Genomic DNA, 19,408 nt, shown 5'->3' on the forward strand with positions numbered 1-19,408 from the left:
TAAATATCCTGAACAAACTCTTACAGGGGAGTATTCAGGCCACACTGCATATTTCTCAGATTTGGTGGCATTTTGCACCAAGCCTCTGTTAATGATTGACCAAAGTGTTTGATTCTCTCAAATGTGAGTCTTTTATCAGCTTCTGTTGAGTAGCCAAATACTTCTGAACTGAAACAACTAAACTTAACAATAATAATGCTGAAAACTAACAGCCGGCCTGTCTTTCAGGGGAGATCCGGATGGCGTTCGTGCTGTACAAGCATCTGGGTTCATATCTGTCCACTGAAAACGCCAGCATGAAGTTCAGCAGCGAGACGTTAAACACAAACTACTCTGTCATCGTCAACTCTCCCGTCATAACAGCAGCCATCAATAAAGACAGTAACAAAGTCTACCTGTCCGACCCCGTCATATTCACCGTGAGACATATTCAGGTAAGGAGCCGTGTGCATTCACTGAGAGACTGGTTGTCAGAATAAAACATCATTTTTCTGAGGAAATTCCTTGAAATAATCGTAGCGGGTTTAACAGTGGCTTTCTCAGTCACACCACCAGCGTTTATGCCTGAATTATGTTTCTCCAAGCATTTTAATGAAACACACCCAGAAGATTACACAAACCACACAAACTCGGCTGTGATTAGACGGGTTAGGAATCTGTGAGTAGACTGTTGGGTTAGGGTTAGGGTTAGGGTTAGGGTTAGTTAAATACATGACAAAGTTACTCACAATCAGTTAAATCAAAATAAAGTGTTAACAGATGTAAAGCAGACAGTATACTAATGACTGCTAGTTGACCTATAGTTGCACAGTTACGTAGAGTTAGTAGAATAACTGAAGTTATATTTGATAAACAGAACAATATTGTGCATTGATGTGGATATTAATATAACTATCATTAGGATTATCTTGGTTGCACTTTAGTGTACAGTATGTGTACTTACAAATGCACTTACAGTGTATTTATCTAAGAAAGTTCTGGTAATACAAGGAAATTATATGGAGTAGGGTTAGGGGTAGGTTCAGTACCTAGTTATTACATAGTAATTGTAATTGCTATAATATGTACATAGTATGTACATGAGGAACAGGACTGTAAAATAAATTGCTACCATTATCAATTTAGAGTTATCATACTCTGTGTGTACGGACGCTTACCCCTGTAAAAAGTACTCTTAAGAATTAGAAGTAATACACGTTAAACTAATATACTTAATAGTATTTTCAGAAGCTCAATGTGCATGTTAACTGCAATTAAATGTCATTTTATTATAGTTTAAATCCATATTAAAGACAATTAGCTCAACCTTAGAGTGTTTTGTGATCTGCTTAAGTACTTTTGATATGTAATTTCATTATTACTTTTATTGTCTTATGTTTAAATGGCTCATCCAATTTTATTGTTATCATCCTTCCTGCAATGTCACGATTGAAAAAAAAAATAATGATAATAATAATGATAAAATAAGTTCTGCTTGTTAAAATCTGATAATTCCCTCACCACCAGCATTTATGCTTGAATTACTTTTCTCCAAGCGCTTTATTGAAAGGCACCTAAATATGTACGCACTCACAGAATCTCTGCCTCCAGGCTCGATTAGAACTGGAAACATGGTTTCCTGTTTGTTTGTGTAGGATTCGCTCACAGGAGAAAGATATCGGCAAATCCACAAGGAATCCACAGATTTCTCCTGAATACCAGCAGCCAGCCGCCCGCAGTGTCTGTTTGTTAGAGATTTTGGCTAATTTGATAAAGCTTTAGCCCCCAGGTTCCTGAGTTTAAATCCATTCCCTAGAAACCTGTTCATTTTATTTTTATTTATTTTTTCAAACTGCATAAAATCATTCTGTCTGGGTTGAATATTGTAGTTTAGAGGCCACAGTATGGAATGAAGGCTAGATTGATTAGTTTGATGAATTTATTCTAAATTAATCTGTATTTGCTGTCTTATAAATATATATCTATATCTATCTATATCTATATCTATCTATCTATCTATATATATATATATATATATATATATATATATATATATATATATATATATAATTGAGATTATATTATAGTATATATATATTGTATTCCTTTTTGTATTTTTTATTATTTATTATTATTATTATTATTATTATTATTATTATTATTATTATTATTATTATTAGTATTATTGTTATTATTATTATTTGGTAAATATGTCTATAGTTTTTCTTTTTATTTTTTATTAATGTATATTTTGTATAAATTATAATTTATTAATTCAATTATTAATTGTATAAATTCTGTATTTAATTGTGCTTTTTATATTTAATGTTGTATTTTTATAGTTTTTTATTAATTAGCCATTTTTATTTTAGTTGCAACTAGCTGTTTTTTATGTCTTATTTCATTTAATGTTTAATTTCAGGTAACTTATTTGCTGTTGTTTGTTTTCAGAAACCTAATTGCATGTTTTTTGTTTGTTTTTTTCACCTAATTGCAATTAAATTGAATTTTATTATAGTAGAAATTCATATTACATGCAATTAAAGAAGCTGAACTATAGAGTGTTTGTTACCCACTTAAGTACATTTGTATGTAATTTCATAATTACTTCTATTGTCTTTGCAAAGTAGGTAAAATGACTCTGCCAGTCATCCAGTTTAGTCTTTCACATCCATCCTTCAGTTTCATGCTCAGTAATAATGTTTTGGACGCTGAGTGTAACACTTATTCTCACTTATGTCGTGTGTTTTGCTGCTTTCCTCTCTGACGCAGTTTGTTCTTCTCTGTCTTCCAGCAGTCAGAGGAGAATTTCAACCCCAACTGTTCGTTCTGGAGCTACTCGAAGCGCAGTATGACGGGCTTCTGGTCGACGCAGGACTGCCGGCTGCTGGGAACAAACCGAACACACACCACCTGCTCCTGCACACACCTCACCAACTTCGCTGTGCTCATGGCTCATGTGGACGTGCAGGTAGAGACGCTTCCAGCACATCTGTCCCAGATATAAACATCAGACTATTCATCTGTCAGCATGTTGAAACACTGCATGCCGATCATAGCAGAAATTGTGTACATAATATTTTTTGCATCTTTTGTGCAACAATTTACACATTGCATATTTTACAAATGAACAACAGAGGTACGAACACCCCCAAATATGTAAATATATCTTATTAATGTGTTTGTTGTGATTAAGCATGGTGAAAACCAGCAATCCACTCTACAAAAACATAAATGCTAACAATTGAAGCTAATATGTATAATGAATTATAAATAAATTGCAATATCCAAAGTTAAAATGCAATATAATATTTGAAATCTGAAAAAATATAATCAAATATAATCAAATTTGTTGATTATAATGTGTTTTAATGCATTACACTCAGGGGCGTAGCAGCCATTTTAAAAGTGGGGGGGACAGCTGTATGGTGATTTGACCCAAAGCTGATGTTCATAATAAATTCTAAATAGAATACCAATTGGCATTTTACTTTTTCAAATTTGGGAACATGACATGATAGCTTACAGGAACCTATTTTTGTTAAATCATACTCAAAATTTAAAAATACTGCAGGACTTTGAGACCAATGGGAGACCATCTATATTTTTTTTTTTTTTTTTTTTATGAAATAAAGATATTTTATGATATTTACAATATTTCAGTTGCACTACATTTGAACAATAACTTTTTTTTTTTAACAGTTGGACAAAAACAGGTGTTAAATGAGTATACAGATTACATCTACAGTAATTTTATACAACATACATTTTATGAAAAATATGAGACAGATAATCTGTGAAAAAATCAAGCTCCTCTGGCTCCTCCCAGTGTCCTATTGCCATTTGCAGAAATACATCACTCCCGGTAAAAAAACAAAACAACCAATCAGAGCTGCGGTCCGTAACTTTGTTTGTGTTCAAAATGTAGAAAAATGTATATAATAAGCGAGTACAACATGAATCTATTTTCCAAACCGTGTTTTTGGCTTGTCCTGAATCACTAGGGTGCACCTATAATAAGTGTTTATATTCGGACTATTTTAGATTGCTTCGGGGGTACCGCGGCGGAGTAACCCAGATACAAATCTCACCTGTACACATTCTGGAGAGGTTGAGCAACTGCCCCCTCTCTCTGCCAGTGACGTCACAGCCTGCCTTTCCTGCAGACTAGTTAGGACATAAAGTAACAGTTATGAATTAAAAGAATAAAAATTGATAAAGTATTTTAAGATATTCGTTGCAAAACAAATATGATTTATTGTGAAATGATAATTTTACTCCGCGAGCAGCACGTAGACAAACAAAAGACAGCAGAAACCAATAATATTGTTACGTCTTATTTAGCAGACGCTTTTATCCAAAGTGACAATTAGGAGAGCATTTAACACACTGAATCCGGCGCGACGTGACGAGGTCCATACGGGTTCAATAGGTTAAATCATAACATGAAAACTTTATCGCGCGATTCGTGTCAGCGCGACATACTGTAACATACTTACAGTGTGTGTTTGAAAAAAGGATGTAATCGTCCTTTACTTTTTTCTGGGGTGCATTTTATCCCAGACGGCCTAATAGCAAAGTGAACAAACGAACAAACGAAAATTCAGAAGAGCAACAAGAGATTTGAAGCTCATAGCAGACGCGCCCAGGAGATGATTCGCTCTGTGATTGGCTGAATGTTACTTCACACAAATCTAAGTAACAAATCAGAGAACACTACAGGACTTATTCACGCTGGATCCTAAAAAAAAAAAAAATAAAATAAAAAAAAAATTAGCAGGGGTCAGAAGAATCACCTGTTTCTAAAAGTGCGGGGGACGTGTCCCCCCCGTCCCCCCCGGTTGCTACACCTCCGATTACACTACCATTACACTTCATTACAAATATTTATTTAATGCATTATGTAAAAGCTTCAAGTGTTAACCAGGGTTTTAGTTTTAAGTTAAGTAAAACCCCACCTTTTTAATAAACATTGAGCTGCCGTCGAATCACAACACATGAACCTCTGGCCCAATCAGAACTCGTTATGTATTTCTGAAGGAGGGACTTTATAGAAGGAAGTCATCAGCCCGTTTTTATGACGGTATTCAGATAGGTGAATTGTGTGAAAAATACTGTGTTTTTTTTACATGGGAAACATGAACACATGTTATATTGCACACTGTAAACATAATAATTAACTGAAATGAAATACATTTTATGGCAACATTTCTCATTTCAATTTAGTTAACTTTGATGTACTAAGACTGAATTAACTAAAAACTAAAGACCTTTTAATTTTACTGAAAGTTTTTTTGTATTTATTAACATTTGCCATTTGAGTAATTGTAAGTAACTATAATTACTTAAAATACAAAAAATGCACAACAAATTATTATTATTACTTTTTTTAATGAAAACTGAAAGGACAAAAATAAGTGCTATAATATAAGCTGAAATCTAATAGTATCTCAGTGGTACTTCTACAACATTATATGATGTAAATGATCCGGGGATGTTTGGAGGTGCAGAAGGTGCTCTGAAGACATCAGAAGACGTGTGCTGTGTTTGTGTGAGGCAGGTGGATGTGGAGCGGATCTCTGTGGAGACTGTTTATTGTTTACTGATGACTTTATATATATATATATATATATAAATATATATATATATATAAGTACAACTTCTAATATAATATTTCACTTCTATTATAATATTTCAACCTTTATTCATTTTCAACCTATGTGGTTGAAGTTTTTACAGTATAAAATAATAAAGAGGCAAAGAAAATTATTTTACTATGGTAAATATGAGCTTTGTCACACACCTGGACTCATTTAGTGTTTTTGCCCCTGTGACCCAGTTTCTGTCTTCCGTATTTGGTTTGATTAGTTCCCAGGTGTGTCTATTCTCTTCCTCATGTGTGTTAATTTAGTTATTCCATCCACCTGTGTTTCCCCATTATCCTTTTGTACATAAGCCTTGTCTTTTCAGTTCTGTTTTGTCGGGTCTTCTCACTTGTCATCACTTGCTACTAAATCATTCACTTACGTGTGTCTATCCCTGTGCTCCTTGAGTTGAATATATTAAAAGCCTTATTCCGTTTATCCTCGGCTCCGTATTCCTTCAGGCAGCGTAAACCGTGACAGAAGACCCGACCTCAAAAGAGAAAATAGAAAACTGCGTGTTCTTCCCTCCGTTTTGCTTTTGTTTTTTCACAGTCTTTTCTTTTCTTAGTGTCTATGGATCCCCTCTATCGTCCCGAATTCCTCATCCTCCTGCTGAAGCAGGAAGGGCGTTCTCTCGAGGACCATACCAGACAGTTTTTCCTATTAGCTAATGCCACCAGCTACCCGGACGGCGCGCTCTGCACCTTCTACAACACCAGCCTGAACTCCAAATGCAGAGCGTTGTCGTCCGAAGATGGTCCTCGAGAGGATTTCGCCGCATACGTGGAGTGGACTCTGGCGAGAAATGGGTCACCTCTCACCGTCTGCCCCATAGAGGACCTCGCCAGCCCCACTCCCGACCCAGAGACCAGCCAGCCACCATCACGCCGCACGGAGCCAGAGCCCACCGCAGCCGCAGAGCCCGAGCCATCCACTGACAGGGAGCCGGAACTCGAGAGCGCGACTGACCAGGTGTGTGAGCCGGCAACACCGTGCATCGTGGGAGTCCTCGTGGAGATCGAGGGCGTGGAGGAAAGCCCTGCCCACACTCCTGCGACTGAGGGTGAGCTGTATACAGTCTCTGAAGGTCATAAGGAGCAAGCTCTGGATCTGATGGACTGGTCTATGGAGGTAATCCCTAATTTTCCTGTTTCCCCGCTGGTTCCGTCCAGCCCTGATTCCCCTGTATACCCTCTCAGTCTCCCACTCCTACCTCCTCCAGTCATTTCCTCTGCTCCATTTCCGCTGGTTCCGCCCAGCCCTGAGTTTTCTGTTTCTCCGCTGGTTACGCCCAGCCCTGAGTTTTCTGTTTCTCCGCTGGTTACGCCCAGCCCTGAGTTTTCTGTTTCTCCGCTGGTTACGCCCAGCCCTGAGTTTTCTGTTTCTCCGCTGGTTACGCCCAGCCCTGAGTTTTCTGTTTCTCCGCTGGTTACGCCCAGCCTTGAGTTTTCTGTTTCTCCGCTGGTTACGCCCAGCCCTGAGTTTTCTGTTTCTCCGCTGGTTACGCCCAGCCTTGAGTTTTCTGTTTCTCCGCTGGTTCCGCCCAGCCCTGAGTTTCCTGTATCTCCGCTGGCTCCGCCCAGCTCTGAATCTTCTGTTTCTCCGCTGGTTCCGCCCAGCCCTGAGTTTTCTGTTTCTCCGCTGGTTCCGCTCAGCTCTGAATCTTCTGTGTCTCCGCTGGTTCCGCCCAGCTCTGAATCTTCTGTGTCTCCGCTGGTTCCGCCCAGCTCTGAATCTTCTGTGTCTCCGCTGGTTCCGCCCAGCTCTGAATCTTCTGTGTCTCCGCTGGTTCCGCCCAGCTCTGAATTTTCTGTGTCTCCGCTGGTTCCGCCCAGCCATGATTTTTCTGTTTCACCGCTGGTTCCGCCCAGCCCTGAATCTTCTGTGTTTCCTGTATTCCCTCCCAGCCTCCCTCTCCCGCCTCCTCCCAAACCTGCTGGTCCCTCTACTCCTCTTTCGCTGGTTCCGTCCAGTCCTGATCCTCCTGTCCTTCCTCCCATCCTTCTCCTCTCTCCTCCTCCTAGACCAGCCAGTTCCTCGTCATCCCGGCTGGTGCCAGCCAGTCCCGCAGCTCACCTTCAGTCCGCGCCATCGGGGCGCGGTGGTTCGCCGCTGGACTGCCAGTCTCCAGCTCCGCCTTGGCGTGTTAAGGCCCTGTCTCCGCCTCCAGCCTCCGAGCCCTGGACTCCTCCTCGGTCCTTCGACCCAGCGGCTCCGCCTTGGCTCTTAGCTCCCTCGTCTCCACCGTGGCCTGTCATCCCACCTGCTCCACCGGGCTCCCTCGTCCCTCCGGCTCCACCTTGGTCAGTCGTCGACCATCCGCCGCCTCGGGACTCCACTCCTCTGGTTCCACCTCGTCACTCCATCCCTCCGGCTCTGTCAGGCTCCTCCTTCCCTCCGGTTCCACCTCCATCCTCGGTCGCTCCGGCTCCACAGCGGTCTGCCAGGACCCCGCCTCCGCCTTGGTCGCCTGAGCCTTCTGCTCCACCTAGGCCCTCCGGAACCTCGACGTCCCCCTGGCTCTGCGGCTGTGCTGCTCCATCTTGGGCTCCTCATCCACCGGTGCAGTCTCCGCCTGTCGGCCCCCTGGTGTCGTCGACCCCTCCTTCACCATGGCTCCTCCCGCCGTCGACTCCACCTTGGATCTCCGTCCTGGCTGGTCTCTGGTGGACCATCTGGCTCCTCCTGCTCCTGTCTCCTCCCTGGCTCCTTCCTCCGTGGTCCCTGTCTGCTGGCCCCCTCCTGGGAGTCCGTCCTCCACCGGAACCTCCTCCCAAGTTCCCACCCACGCCTCCCTCGGTTGTTTCTACGGTGCGAGGACGCACCTACCGGGAGGGGGGAGTACTGTCACACACCTGGACTCATTTAGTGTTTTTGCCCCTGTGACCCAGTTTCTGTCTTCCGTATTTGGTTTGATTAGTTCCCAGGTGTGTCTATTCTCTTCCTCATGTGTGTTAATTTAGTTATTCCATCCACCTGTGTTTCCCCATTATCCTTTTGTACATAAGCCTTGTCTTTTCAGTTCTGTTTTGTCGGGTCTTCTCACTTGTCATCACTTGCTACTAAATCATTCACTTACGTGTGTCTATCCCTGTGCTCCTTGAGTTGAATATATTAAAAGCCTTATTCCGTTTATCCTCGGCTCCGTATTCCTTCAGGCAGCGTAAACCGTGACAAGCTTATGATAGCGTTTATAATTAAACCACAGTAGCCATAAATTTACAGTTGTCTGAGACGTCATGAAATGTTCTTGTAAGTAATTGTAATTGTAAGTAACTATAATTACTTAAAATACAAAAAATGCACAACAAATTATTATTATTACTTTTTTTAATGAAAACTGAAAGGACAAAAATAAGTGCTATAATATAAGCTGAAATCTAATAGTATCTCAGTGGTACTTCTACAACATTATATGATGTAAATGATCCGGGGATGTTTGGAGGTGCAGAAGGTGCTCTGAAGACATCAGAAGACGTGTGCTGTGTTTGTGTGAGGCAGGTGGATGTGGAGCGGATCTCTGTGGAGACTGTTTATTGTTTACTGATGACTTCAGGCTGTGAGGTGCATTGTGGGAGATCAACGGGTGGGCGGTCTTTATCTCTTCATATGATCCATGATCAACACCGATTCCCAGCCGAGTGACTTAATACATGCTGAACAAACACGCATACGCTGGTGTATTTGCATTGTTACTGTTGCTTTCAGTTGGTTGTGTGTGTTTTTTAAAGGCCAACATGATGAGGAACTCGACCCCTGCTGAGTTTTTGTGAGTTGCTGCCATGCACTCTTTCAACCGCTCACCTATTAGTGCTGTTTGACTGTTTTTGTGTAGTTGTTTTTCTATTGAAGCCCATTGTTGTGTCAGTGTGATGGAGCGCTGGGGTTTCTCTCCGCCTGGCAGCCGTGGGGTCGCAGGAGACGGAGCCTCAGCCAGGCGCATTTAGTCTAAAAGCTTCATTTACATTTTCCATTCAGAGCCCGAGTTCAGCTTTACCTGGAGAGAGACAGAAGAACAATTGGAGTGAAAAATGGTGTAAAATGAGGGGGAGAAAATACATTTTGATGGATGAAAGAAAGGCCCTGTGGTGCGCCGTCGACAGCCGAGGGAGAGGAGTAGATCTCTGACAGACGTTTTGATTAGCAAGTGAGAAAGGAAAACTGTGGGTCTCCTTCAGGTCCTGCTGTTTAAAATAAAATCTTGCCTCTCAGATTGAATTTACCCTGTGTGAGTCATGTCCGGCAGTAGATGTCAAGAATGGTGAGGGTTGATGACACACCCATTTAAGGCAGTGACACGCCCACCACTGAATTGGACACGCCCATAAACACGCCCACATTTGAGCATGAGCACCAGTGTTGTAGTGCTGCAACTAATGATTATTTTTTCTGTCGACTAATCTAACAATTATTTTTCGATTAGTCGAAAAACGATTATTTTTATTACAATAAATAATTAATCTAATGTTCTTTTTTTTATTAGCTAATGAATCCTTTGGATAACTTTCCAAAATATATATATATATATATATAAGTACAACTTCTAATATAATATTTCAACCTTTATTCATTTTCAACCTATGTGGTTGAAGTTTTTACAGTATAAAATAATAAAGAGGCAAAGAAAATTATTTTACTATGGTAAATATGAGCTTATGATAGCGTTTATAATTAAACCACAGTAGCCATAAATTTACAGTTGTCTGAGACGTCATGAAATGTTCTTTAGCATCAGAAACCATAACATTTAGTGAGGGTTCTGCTATGGTTTAGCATGGTTTCCAGAGATCTGGAGCTGATTCGGGGTAGCTCGGTGGTTTGTGACTGTTGTCTCGCGGCGCACTGTCTTTTAAGGGGCCGTGCAAATATCACGTCTTTTGCGCACTCAAGTTCGTTATTTCCAATGTAGGCGTGCGATAAGCGCGCTCATAATGGAAGCGCTCGTTTTTTCCAGGCACGTCCGCACCGCATCGAGTTAAAAACATCTCAACTTTTCAGAAAGCCGCAAATGCAAGAATATCAGACCTGAACCAGGAAGTTGGTCACCAGATCACACAGTTAAACCGTAACACCGGAGAGCGCCAAGATGTGCGCGCATCGCAGTTGTGCTGCCGTGGTACACCATATCTGTTTTGCAAAGGGAACAAAGGGCCATTTTATTTGTCCTCTCTTTAAGGTATTCCCATACTTTTGATAACAGTGGTCTCTGTTTTTGTGATAGAATGCAACTTTCTCCATTCCCAGTTTGCCATTACACGAGATGTAAACAGTGTGACGCATCGACGCATTTCACGCACATCGACGAATTTTTGTAGTTGCAGCACTAAGTGTTGTTATCGATAACTAAAACTATTACACCATTTTTAATAATGGGAACAAACCTGCTGTAAAATTTCAGATGATCAGATGAAAAACTCACAAAATGTTACACTAAAATAAAATAAAGTACTTAATTTCCTGAATTTAAAACGAAAGCAAATTTAAATTGAAGATAAACAGAAATATTCAAAATTAACAAAAACTAAAGATATTGACAAGAAGCTGAAGTTAACTTAAATTAAAATGAAAACTTAAAAGCTGTTATTAATTACAATATTAATAAACATTCTAATAGTTTAAAATAAGTATGCACAGACATCAGAATAGACACACCCACAAAATGTGAAGCCACACCCACCTCTCATTTGGCCACACCCCATCATGGGTTTGTTACATTCACTATGCACTTGAACACACCCACCTTGAGCTGAGTCACACCCACACCAGACAAGGACTCCCCCTCTGCAGGCTTAGCCACACCCACTCTACATATTGGGATCGTGGGTGTGTCTTTTTTGGTTCAAGTTTGGAGCTTATGGTCCTTCAGAAAAACACAAATATATCAAACACCTTGGGTGCTTGTGTAGTCTGGCACACGATCAGCCAAGTAAACAGATCTCATTAACTGTGAAAACAAAACAACAACAACAAAAAAACATTTTAATCGTTTTGTACTCGAAAGACTAATTCTAAATACTTTAGAAATGTTGCCTTGTCTACTAGCTGAATTAAAATAAGTTGATGTGCTAAAATGACAAACTGAAACTTTTGAAAACTAATCTTGTAAAAATGTTCTGCATTTTGTTACGGTGGCAAACATGGGAATGCGCAAAATAAATAAATCAAATAAAATGGTTGTACATTTTGTTACACTGCCAAACTGCATTGTGTAAAGTGGAAAAAATAGAACAATTTAAGAATTATAAATGTTGAAATAAAGTGGAAACAATACAATTACTAAAAGGAAACTAAAGCTAAATGGAAATACTTGAAATCTACAAAAACTATAAACAGGAGAATAATAAGGAGAGAAGCACTGGGTCGATCCTCACAGCTGAGTGTTGTGTTGTTGCCATGGCTGCGGCACATTAATAGACACATGGAGAGCCGAAGAGATGCTGAGACTGGGACAATATCAGACGGTCGTCAACCATCAGTCTTAAAGGAGGCCGCTGGTCACCATGGCTACCTCACGCTCTCATCACAGAGGTGTGCGTGTGAACGGCGACAGAATTACAGCTCATTAGGACGAGGAAATGAGCACTGATTGAAATCTGATAGTGAAATGTGTTCATGTTTACTGCTCCGAAGGCCTTCATGAATGACTGAAATCATTCAACACATATTTTTTTATTTATTTAAACTTAGTAAAATGCTAATATCATACACAGATCATTGATTTCACACGGCCTGCTTCAGTGAATCAATTGCATCATCTCTCAAAAATGGTCATGAAACTCTCCATGTGGTATTTTTGTTATTCAAAATGTTCTTAGTAAAACATGGTTTATTACTGAATATATTTTTATATTTATGCATATGAATGAAGATGATTACATATTGCCATTCTTTATTGACGAGAGAGAGAGAGAGAGAGAGAGAGAGAGAGAGAGAGAGACATTACTTAAGCAATCTCGATCCACTTGACAACAATTGTTATTTAGTGCGTAGGCACCTATTAAATCCATTCATTTTCTTCTGCTTCCGCTCTTGAGTCTATGGGTAGCCAAGTTATGAAATTTGGCACACTGATAGAAGACAGTCTCAACATTAACCATAGCACATTCAGAGTCTGTAACTCAAACTCTCTAGCGCCACCAACAGTTCAAAATATTGCACTCATGTTTATGCTAATAACATTTGAACCATAAGGTACATACACATTAAAGTTTTCTTTTGATTCCTTGGCTCATGATGATTCAATACCGAATCCAGATCCGCTTCAGACCGTGCCATGAAAAGAAGTGATGGAATTCAAGTTGAGAATTAGAACTGTTCTCGAAAAACATGTAAATTAATTCGACGAAAAGTGCAAATGAAGCTATATCTCAGCAAAGCTTTAGCATATTAAAACCAAAATGAGTGTGTCTTATAATAACCATGACCTGAGGTTGACTGCACAGTTTGGGCACAGCACAGCCTAGTGGTCTGGAGATATGAAAAATGTAAATTTATGCTTATAACCGGAATGCTTTGGCCAAAAATCACATGACTAGTCTCTATAGATTGGACACAACATACAAGTTGAACAATGTCACTGGTGTGGTACCTTTCACTAAAATGCACATTTCAGGTGCACATATGCACATTTAAGATATTGTTATGCACTCTTTAGGAGTAAATAAGGTACAAAGGTGTGCTTTCTTTCCCTGGTGACAGCTTATGTACCTTCTTTATTTTTCTAAGAGTGCATGTACACGTGTGTGAGTGTGTGTTTATAGACACGTAAATTTACTTGAGCTCAGCGTTGACTCTATAAAGTCTGAGACTAGCTGTGGATTCTGCTGAGCAGGCTTGAGCTGTTGATTTACTTACAGCACTGACACACACACACACACACACACACACACACACTGCTGTTGAAGGTAGAGGAGATATAGCGCTCAAGGGTGAGTGGGCCTCAGGAAGAGTGATGTGTTGTGTGCTCAACGGCCCTCCGGGGCTCAAACACACACACACACACACACACACACACACACACACACATACACACACATATAAGCTTTGTACTGTTACCTATGCAGCGCTCATAAATATTCATGTGCTGTTTTCTTCAGAAGTGCTGACATCCGGTCTTCCAGACTCAAGGTCTTCTGGGATGCGTCCCATATCAGCTTTGCTCTCCTCCCCTGGCTGTGTGGCTCCGTAGGGACCCTAGAGAGGGACTACAGGGGGAATCTGTGATGGTTTTGGGGGCATCCGAGCGGTTTAACTGCAGTGTGATAATAAATCAAACTCCCTGTCATCCACCCTTATCAGAAGATACACAATAGACGTGTGAAGCAGGTTTTGTAGGGCTATTAACAGTGCTGGAAGTAGTTTTTGGCTTTTCAGTAAAATATATTCTTTTTTTCAAGGTTATTAATTAAACCACAAGATATTAAGAAGGACTAGCTGAGCAAAGGTTCATCATCAGTGTGAATAGCTCCGTTTCTGTTTATTTGATGGCTGGATGATTGAATGTTTGAGGAGTCTCTAGAACAATAAATAAATAATTTAAAATATATATTAATATATATGAAATGTAAAATGTTCAAATTATAATAATAATTACAATTAAATTAAATTAAATATTTACTTATAATACTTTCTTTTTAAAATGATATATATATATATATATATATATATATATATATATATATATATATATATATATATATATATATATATATATATATATATATATATATATTTAAAAATATGTGGTATTGATGGATGGATGGATTCCATCAATCTATTCACTTTGGCATATAGTATAAAAACTGTCACCACCCATCCCTTGGGGAACATGAGCATTTTGGCAGTTTTGGCAAAGCACCATCTCCTGAATATGAAATGAAGCAGCAAAAGAGCAAAAGAAAACAACGTTCTTTTAATTCTTCAATGTTAATCATGATAGTTCTCTCTTCAGAGCCCGCGGTCATGTCCAGTACAATGATACCCATCTTCTATTTGAGATTTTATTTGAAGCTCCTACATCTTTCATCATCTTTGGCTCAGATATCCTTGACACCATGTCAATAAAAAAGATACTAACATGTTGATAAGCTTTTGATACACCGGAGCAACACAACTGACAGTGAGGACAGCAAGAAGGAGGAGACGCTGAAGTTTGGTGATGCCTTAGCTTATTCAGATGCCAACATTCGGCTGGAATCATGAAAAAAAAAAATTATTACCTCAATTAGTATTTTCATAGTTTTCCAGTGAAAATATGTAAACAGTCTCCTAAAACCAGATGCATTTACTGGAGAAGCAAACTCAAGCAAATTTGAAGTAACTGTAAAATATTAACACTTTGTATATTTAATTTGTGTATTCCTGTTTTTTGGCTTTTTGCCCAAAAAGCAAGTAGTGAAAAGTAAAAAAAAAAAATGTGTGTGTGTATATATTCAGTTTTCATTTAATTTTACTGTAACTTTTAGCATTTACGTAGTATGCACTTTTGTCACTTATTATTTTGTCACTTATTATATTTTCTTCTAATAGTTGTGTTTTGTTTTATGTATGCTTTATTTCAATTAACAAAAAGGATTTTAAATCATGTCTGATCTTCAGATAATTTCCTGGAGAATAAGCCCAAAATACTTATTTTATTTTATTTTATTTTATTTTATTCATATTGTGGACATCCCTGAAATTGTGCACTACTCTCCTAAAATCATTGCTCTGATGTTCTCTGGGACTTTAATGATGCGGCTGTGAATCTGTAATTGCTGCTGGCAGCGATGTTTTGATCCAGTTGTAATATCTCCGTTCAGAGGGATGTGAAAGTGTTCTGATCTGTCTCTCTCTCTCTCTCTTCAGCCGGCAGAACCGGTTCATTATCTGCTGCTGGACGTCATCACGTGGGTGGGCATCCTGCTGTCTCTGGTCTGTCTGCTCGTCTGCATCTTCACCTTCTGCTTCTTCCGTGGCCTGCAGAGCGACAGAAACACCATCCACAAGAACCTGTGCATCTCGCTCTTCATCGCTGAAACACTCTTCCTCACCGGCATCAACCGTGTGGACCAGCCCGTACGAGACACAAACACACACACACACACACACACAAACAAATCATTTTTTCTGTGTTGTTTTAGTAACATTAATATCTATTATAGTTTTATTTATATTTTGAGATTGGTTTTATTTTTATTTTCCATTTTCAAATTTGGTTTGTTTCAGTAATTTATTACGTATGTGTTTTTGCCATTTTTATTCAGTGTTTTTAATGTGTTTAAAGAATTTTAAGAAAAAAACAAATGTAAAATTACTTAAAAACAAAAAAAAAAAAAAATATATATATATATATACTGGAAAATGATTATTATTATTTTCTTATTATCTTGCATGGCTTTGCTTCTCAAGTAAATGTATCTAGTTTTAGGGATACATTTACTGAAAAAAAAGTTGTAATAATTGTGTGTTTGTTCATTTGTTTGTTTGTTTATTTAAACTATATAATCTATATAATTTATTGTATTTATATAGTTAATTTAACTATATAGTGTTCATTTATTTTTAGTTTTAGATTATTTGAATGTTGCCTGGCCAACTAACTGAAATAAAACAAGTCTACACCTTTTCAGATTTTATTTTAAGTAAACATCCATTTTAGTTCAAGTTACAAAGTTATTTTTATGGTTTAAGTGTTGATTAATGATAATTACCCTGATCTTGTCATTATATTTGCATAGTTTATTTTTTAAGCATAAATAACCAGTGAGGTAGTAAATATAGATATCATTTAGAATACACGTTCACTGGAAACGGATCTTATCTTGCACAATTTTGCTTCAAAAGTAAATTTAGTTGTAACAATGTTTATATATTTTTTACTGTTTTTGCACCTGATCAGCTGTGTGATGTACTGTAGTATTAAACACTGACTCACTGCTTCCACGCCGTGCTGCTGGAGGATCGTGTGTTTGGACACGGATGTTTTAAATGGCTGACTGCAAGCTTTTATTACTTCATGAGAGGGTGAAATAGCACAAGTGTGTGTGTCATAAAGATTTAATGAGAGAGCGTTCAGTGTGTGTGACTCTAATGCAGAACATCATGCATGATTCATAATCTTTAAACCCAATTATTTCATATTTTTCAATTATCTGAGCAGGTTTGTGAAGTCGCAGAACTGCATCCATCAATGTCCACATAACGAGAGCGTTTGTGTGCGTCTTTCAGATCGCCTGCGCCGTCTTCGCGGCTCTGCTGCATTTCTTCTTCCTGTCTGCGTTCACGTGGATGTTTCTGGAAGGTGTTCAGCTCTACATCATGCTGGTGGAGGTGTTCGAGAGCGAGCATTCACGCAGGAGGTATTTCTACCTGGCCGGATACGGCATTCCTGCGCTCATCGTGGCCGTTTCTGCCGCAGTGGATTACCGCAGTTACGGGACGGATACAGTGTGAGTCTCGCACACACACACACACACACACACACACACACACACACACACACACACACAAACACACACACACACACACACACACACACACACACACACACACACAGACACACAGACACACAGACAAACTCACACACACACACACACACACACACACATACACAACACATACTCTCACACACACACACACACACACACACACACACACACTCGCACACTCTAACACACTCACACACAGACACACAAAGACACACAAATACACTCAAATCTGAGTCTTCATCAGTGTTCATTTTGACAGATTTTTTTATTTAGTTTTATTTTGTCTTGCTTCTAGTCCAAGTACCAAAAAAAAAAAAAAAATCTGTTAAGATACATTTACTTGATAAGTAAAATTCTGTTATATATTTAGTCTTATTTCCATGAAGAAAAAAAAAAAAAAAAAAAATATATATATATATATATATATATATATATATATATATATATAAATAATAAAGTACATTTTTCCAGTGTGGTAAAAAAAAAAAAAAAAAAAAAAAACCTAGTATATTTTACTTAACCCACTGGCAGCTCATTTTACTTGTTTTAAGCAAAATGCACTTAATTTAGTTTTTGTTTTCTCATGGAAAGAAGACGTCATTTGGTAAATGCTACTAGGAAATGCACCTTAATTTAAGATTTTTTTTTACAAATATTTAAAGTAGAAACAAGACACAATACTACACTACCATTTAGTTTTATTCACAATATGAATTGTTTTAGTCTTAGTCTAGTTTTAGCTTTAGTCAGCTAAAATCTTACGGGTTTAGTTACAGTGTAATGTATTTATTAATCATGTTTTATTAAGAATGATTTGAACATGCAACATAGACACAGATTTAACTGCTTTGACACATAAGATGTCTTCATCTCAAAATGAAATAAAACCACTTCTCATTAAGAAACAGGAACATGGTCCTCTTTTGAAATACCAAATGAAATACCAATGGTTATATAATATGCATTCTTTATAACAACTTGCATACAACATTATTTATTCTTCCAAGCAGATATATTTATACATCTAAATTCAAATTAGATAAATCCTTATGAGTGCTACTAAAGTGATTCATTGCACAGTCTTGCATGAAAATCTGTGTGTGTGTGTGTGTGTGTGTGTGTGTGTGTGTGTGTGTGTGTGTGTGGTCGCAGGAGGGATGAAGTTTAGTCTAATGTTGCGGAAATTAAAGTCTGAATAATTGAAAGAACTCTCATGTATCCGCCCCAAAGACACAAGAGCCTTGGAGACAACCTGCAGTATTACTTCCTGTGTATATGTGTGTGTGTGTGCGTGTGTGTGTGTGTGTGTGTGTGTGTGTGTGCATTCGATGCTTCATTGACGTGTTTTCCTCTCATTTTCAGGTGCTGGTTGCGGTTGGATACTTATTTCATCTGGAGTTTTATAGGCCCTGCCACACTCATCATCATGGTAAGCAGCTCTGATACTCCCTATAACCTACATGTACAACACTCCTGAGGCCTGTTTCACAAAGCAGGTTTACCAGAGAAGCCAGGTTTATTTCAGTTAGTCTGACTTATTGTCAGCTGATGTGGTTCAGAATAAGTCAGTATAAATGAAATAACCCTGGCTTGTTTGGTAAACCCTGGTCTCCTCAGGTGTGAATCCTAAACTAATCCTGTGCTTCTGCTCTTCTCAGCTGAATGTGATCTTCCTGGGAATCGCTCTCTACAAGATGTTCCACCACACCACCATCCTGAAACCAGACTCTGGCTGCCTTGATAACATCAAGTAAGCCTGACAGTGAGGGGTGGGGCCTGTGGGATGGACCGTTTGGAGGGAGGAGCCTTTGATGGGTGGGGCCTGTGGTGGGTGGAGTCACTGATGGGATGTTCTCTGGTGGGTGTGGTCTGTGAGGGATGGGCGGTTTGGGGGAGGAGCCTTTGATGGGTGGGGCATGCGGTGGGTGGAGTAAATGATAGGATGTTCTCTTCTGGGTGTTGTCTGTGAGGGATGGGCGATTTGGGGGATGAGCCTATGAAAGGTAGATCTGAGGTGGGTGTGGTTTTTTAGAAGTCTAAAGAATGATTGTGCTTTTCATCATTCTTTCAGTGATGGCTAATAATCAGAGCGGAGTGCCATATGCTTTGCTTTCGAAATGCATTGGGACTAGGCATTAGCGTTTTTGCCCAAATGTGGTTTTATAAAGCATTTTAGAATATTTTTCACCTATATTTCACCAGTTGACTAGCTCAGTTTGTTCAAGTAACCTGACAAAACCAAGGGCAGGCAATGGGACAGAACCTGTTTGGAAACAGTCATTATGCTGCTCTCTTTTAATGGTGCTAATTGCTCAG

General features: G+C 39.0%; 1 protein-coding gene across 14 annotated transcripts in view; it reads left to right on the plus strand.

The window, feature by feature from the left end:
- LOC127961469 (adhesion G protein-coupled receptor L3-like) overlaps window positions 1-19,408 on the plus strand; it is a 255,154-nt gene that overhangs the window by 212,336 nt on the left and 23,410 nt on the right. For 8 of the 14 annotated variants that reach the window (XM_052560589.1, XM_052560584.1, XM_052560586.1 and 5 more), the window contains 6 exons: window positions 229-434; window positions 2,774-2,950; window positions 15,471-15,680; window positions 16,833-17,053; window positions 18,455-18,521; window positions 18,751-18,842. In XM_052560589.1, the coding sequence (XP_052416549.1) occupies window positions 229-434; window positions 2,774-2,950; window positions 15,471-15,680; window positions 16,833-17,053; window positions 18,455-18,521; window positions 18,751-18,842 (973 nt within the window). The remainder of the gene's footprint in view (window positions 1-228; window positions 435-2,773; window positions 2,951-15,470; window positions 15,681-16,832; window positions 17,054-18,454; window positions 18,522-18,750; window positions 18,843-19,408) is intronic. The other 6 variants (XM_052560590.1, XM_052560585.1, XM_052560591.1 and 3 more) reach the window with 1 other exon arrangement.

Source organism: Carassius gibelio, chromosome B7 (genome assembly GCF_023724105.1).
Source record: "Carassius gibelio isolate Cgi1373 ecotype wild population from Czech Republic chromosome B7, carGib1.2-hapl.c, whole genome shotgun sequence".
NCBI lineage: Eukaryota > Metazoa > Chordata > Actinopteri > Cypriniformes > Cyprinidae > Carassius > Carassius gibelio.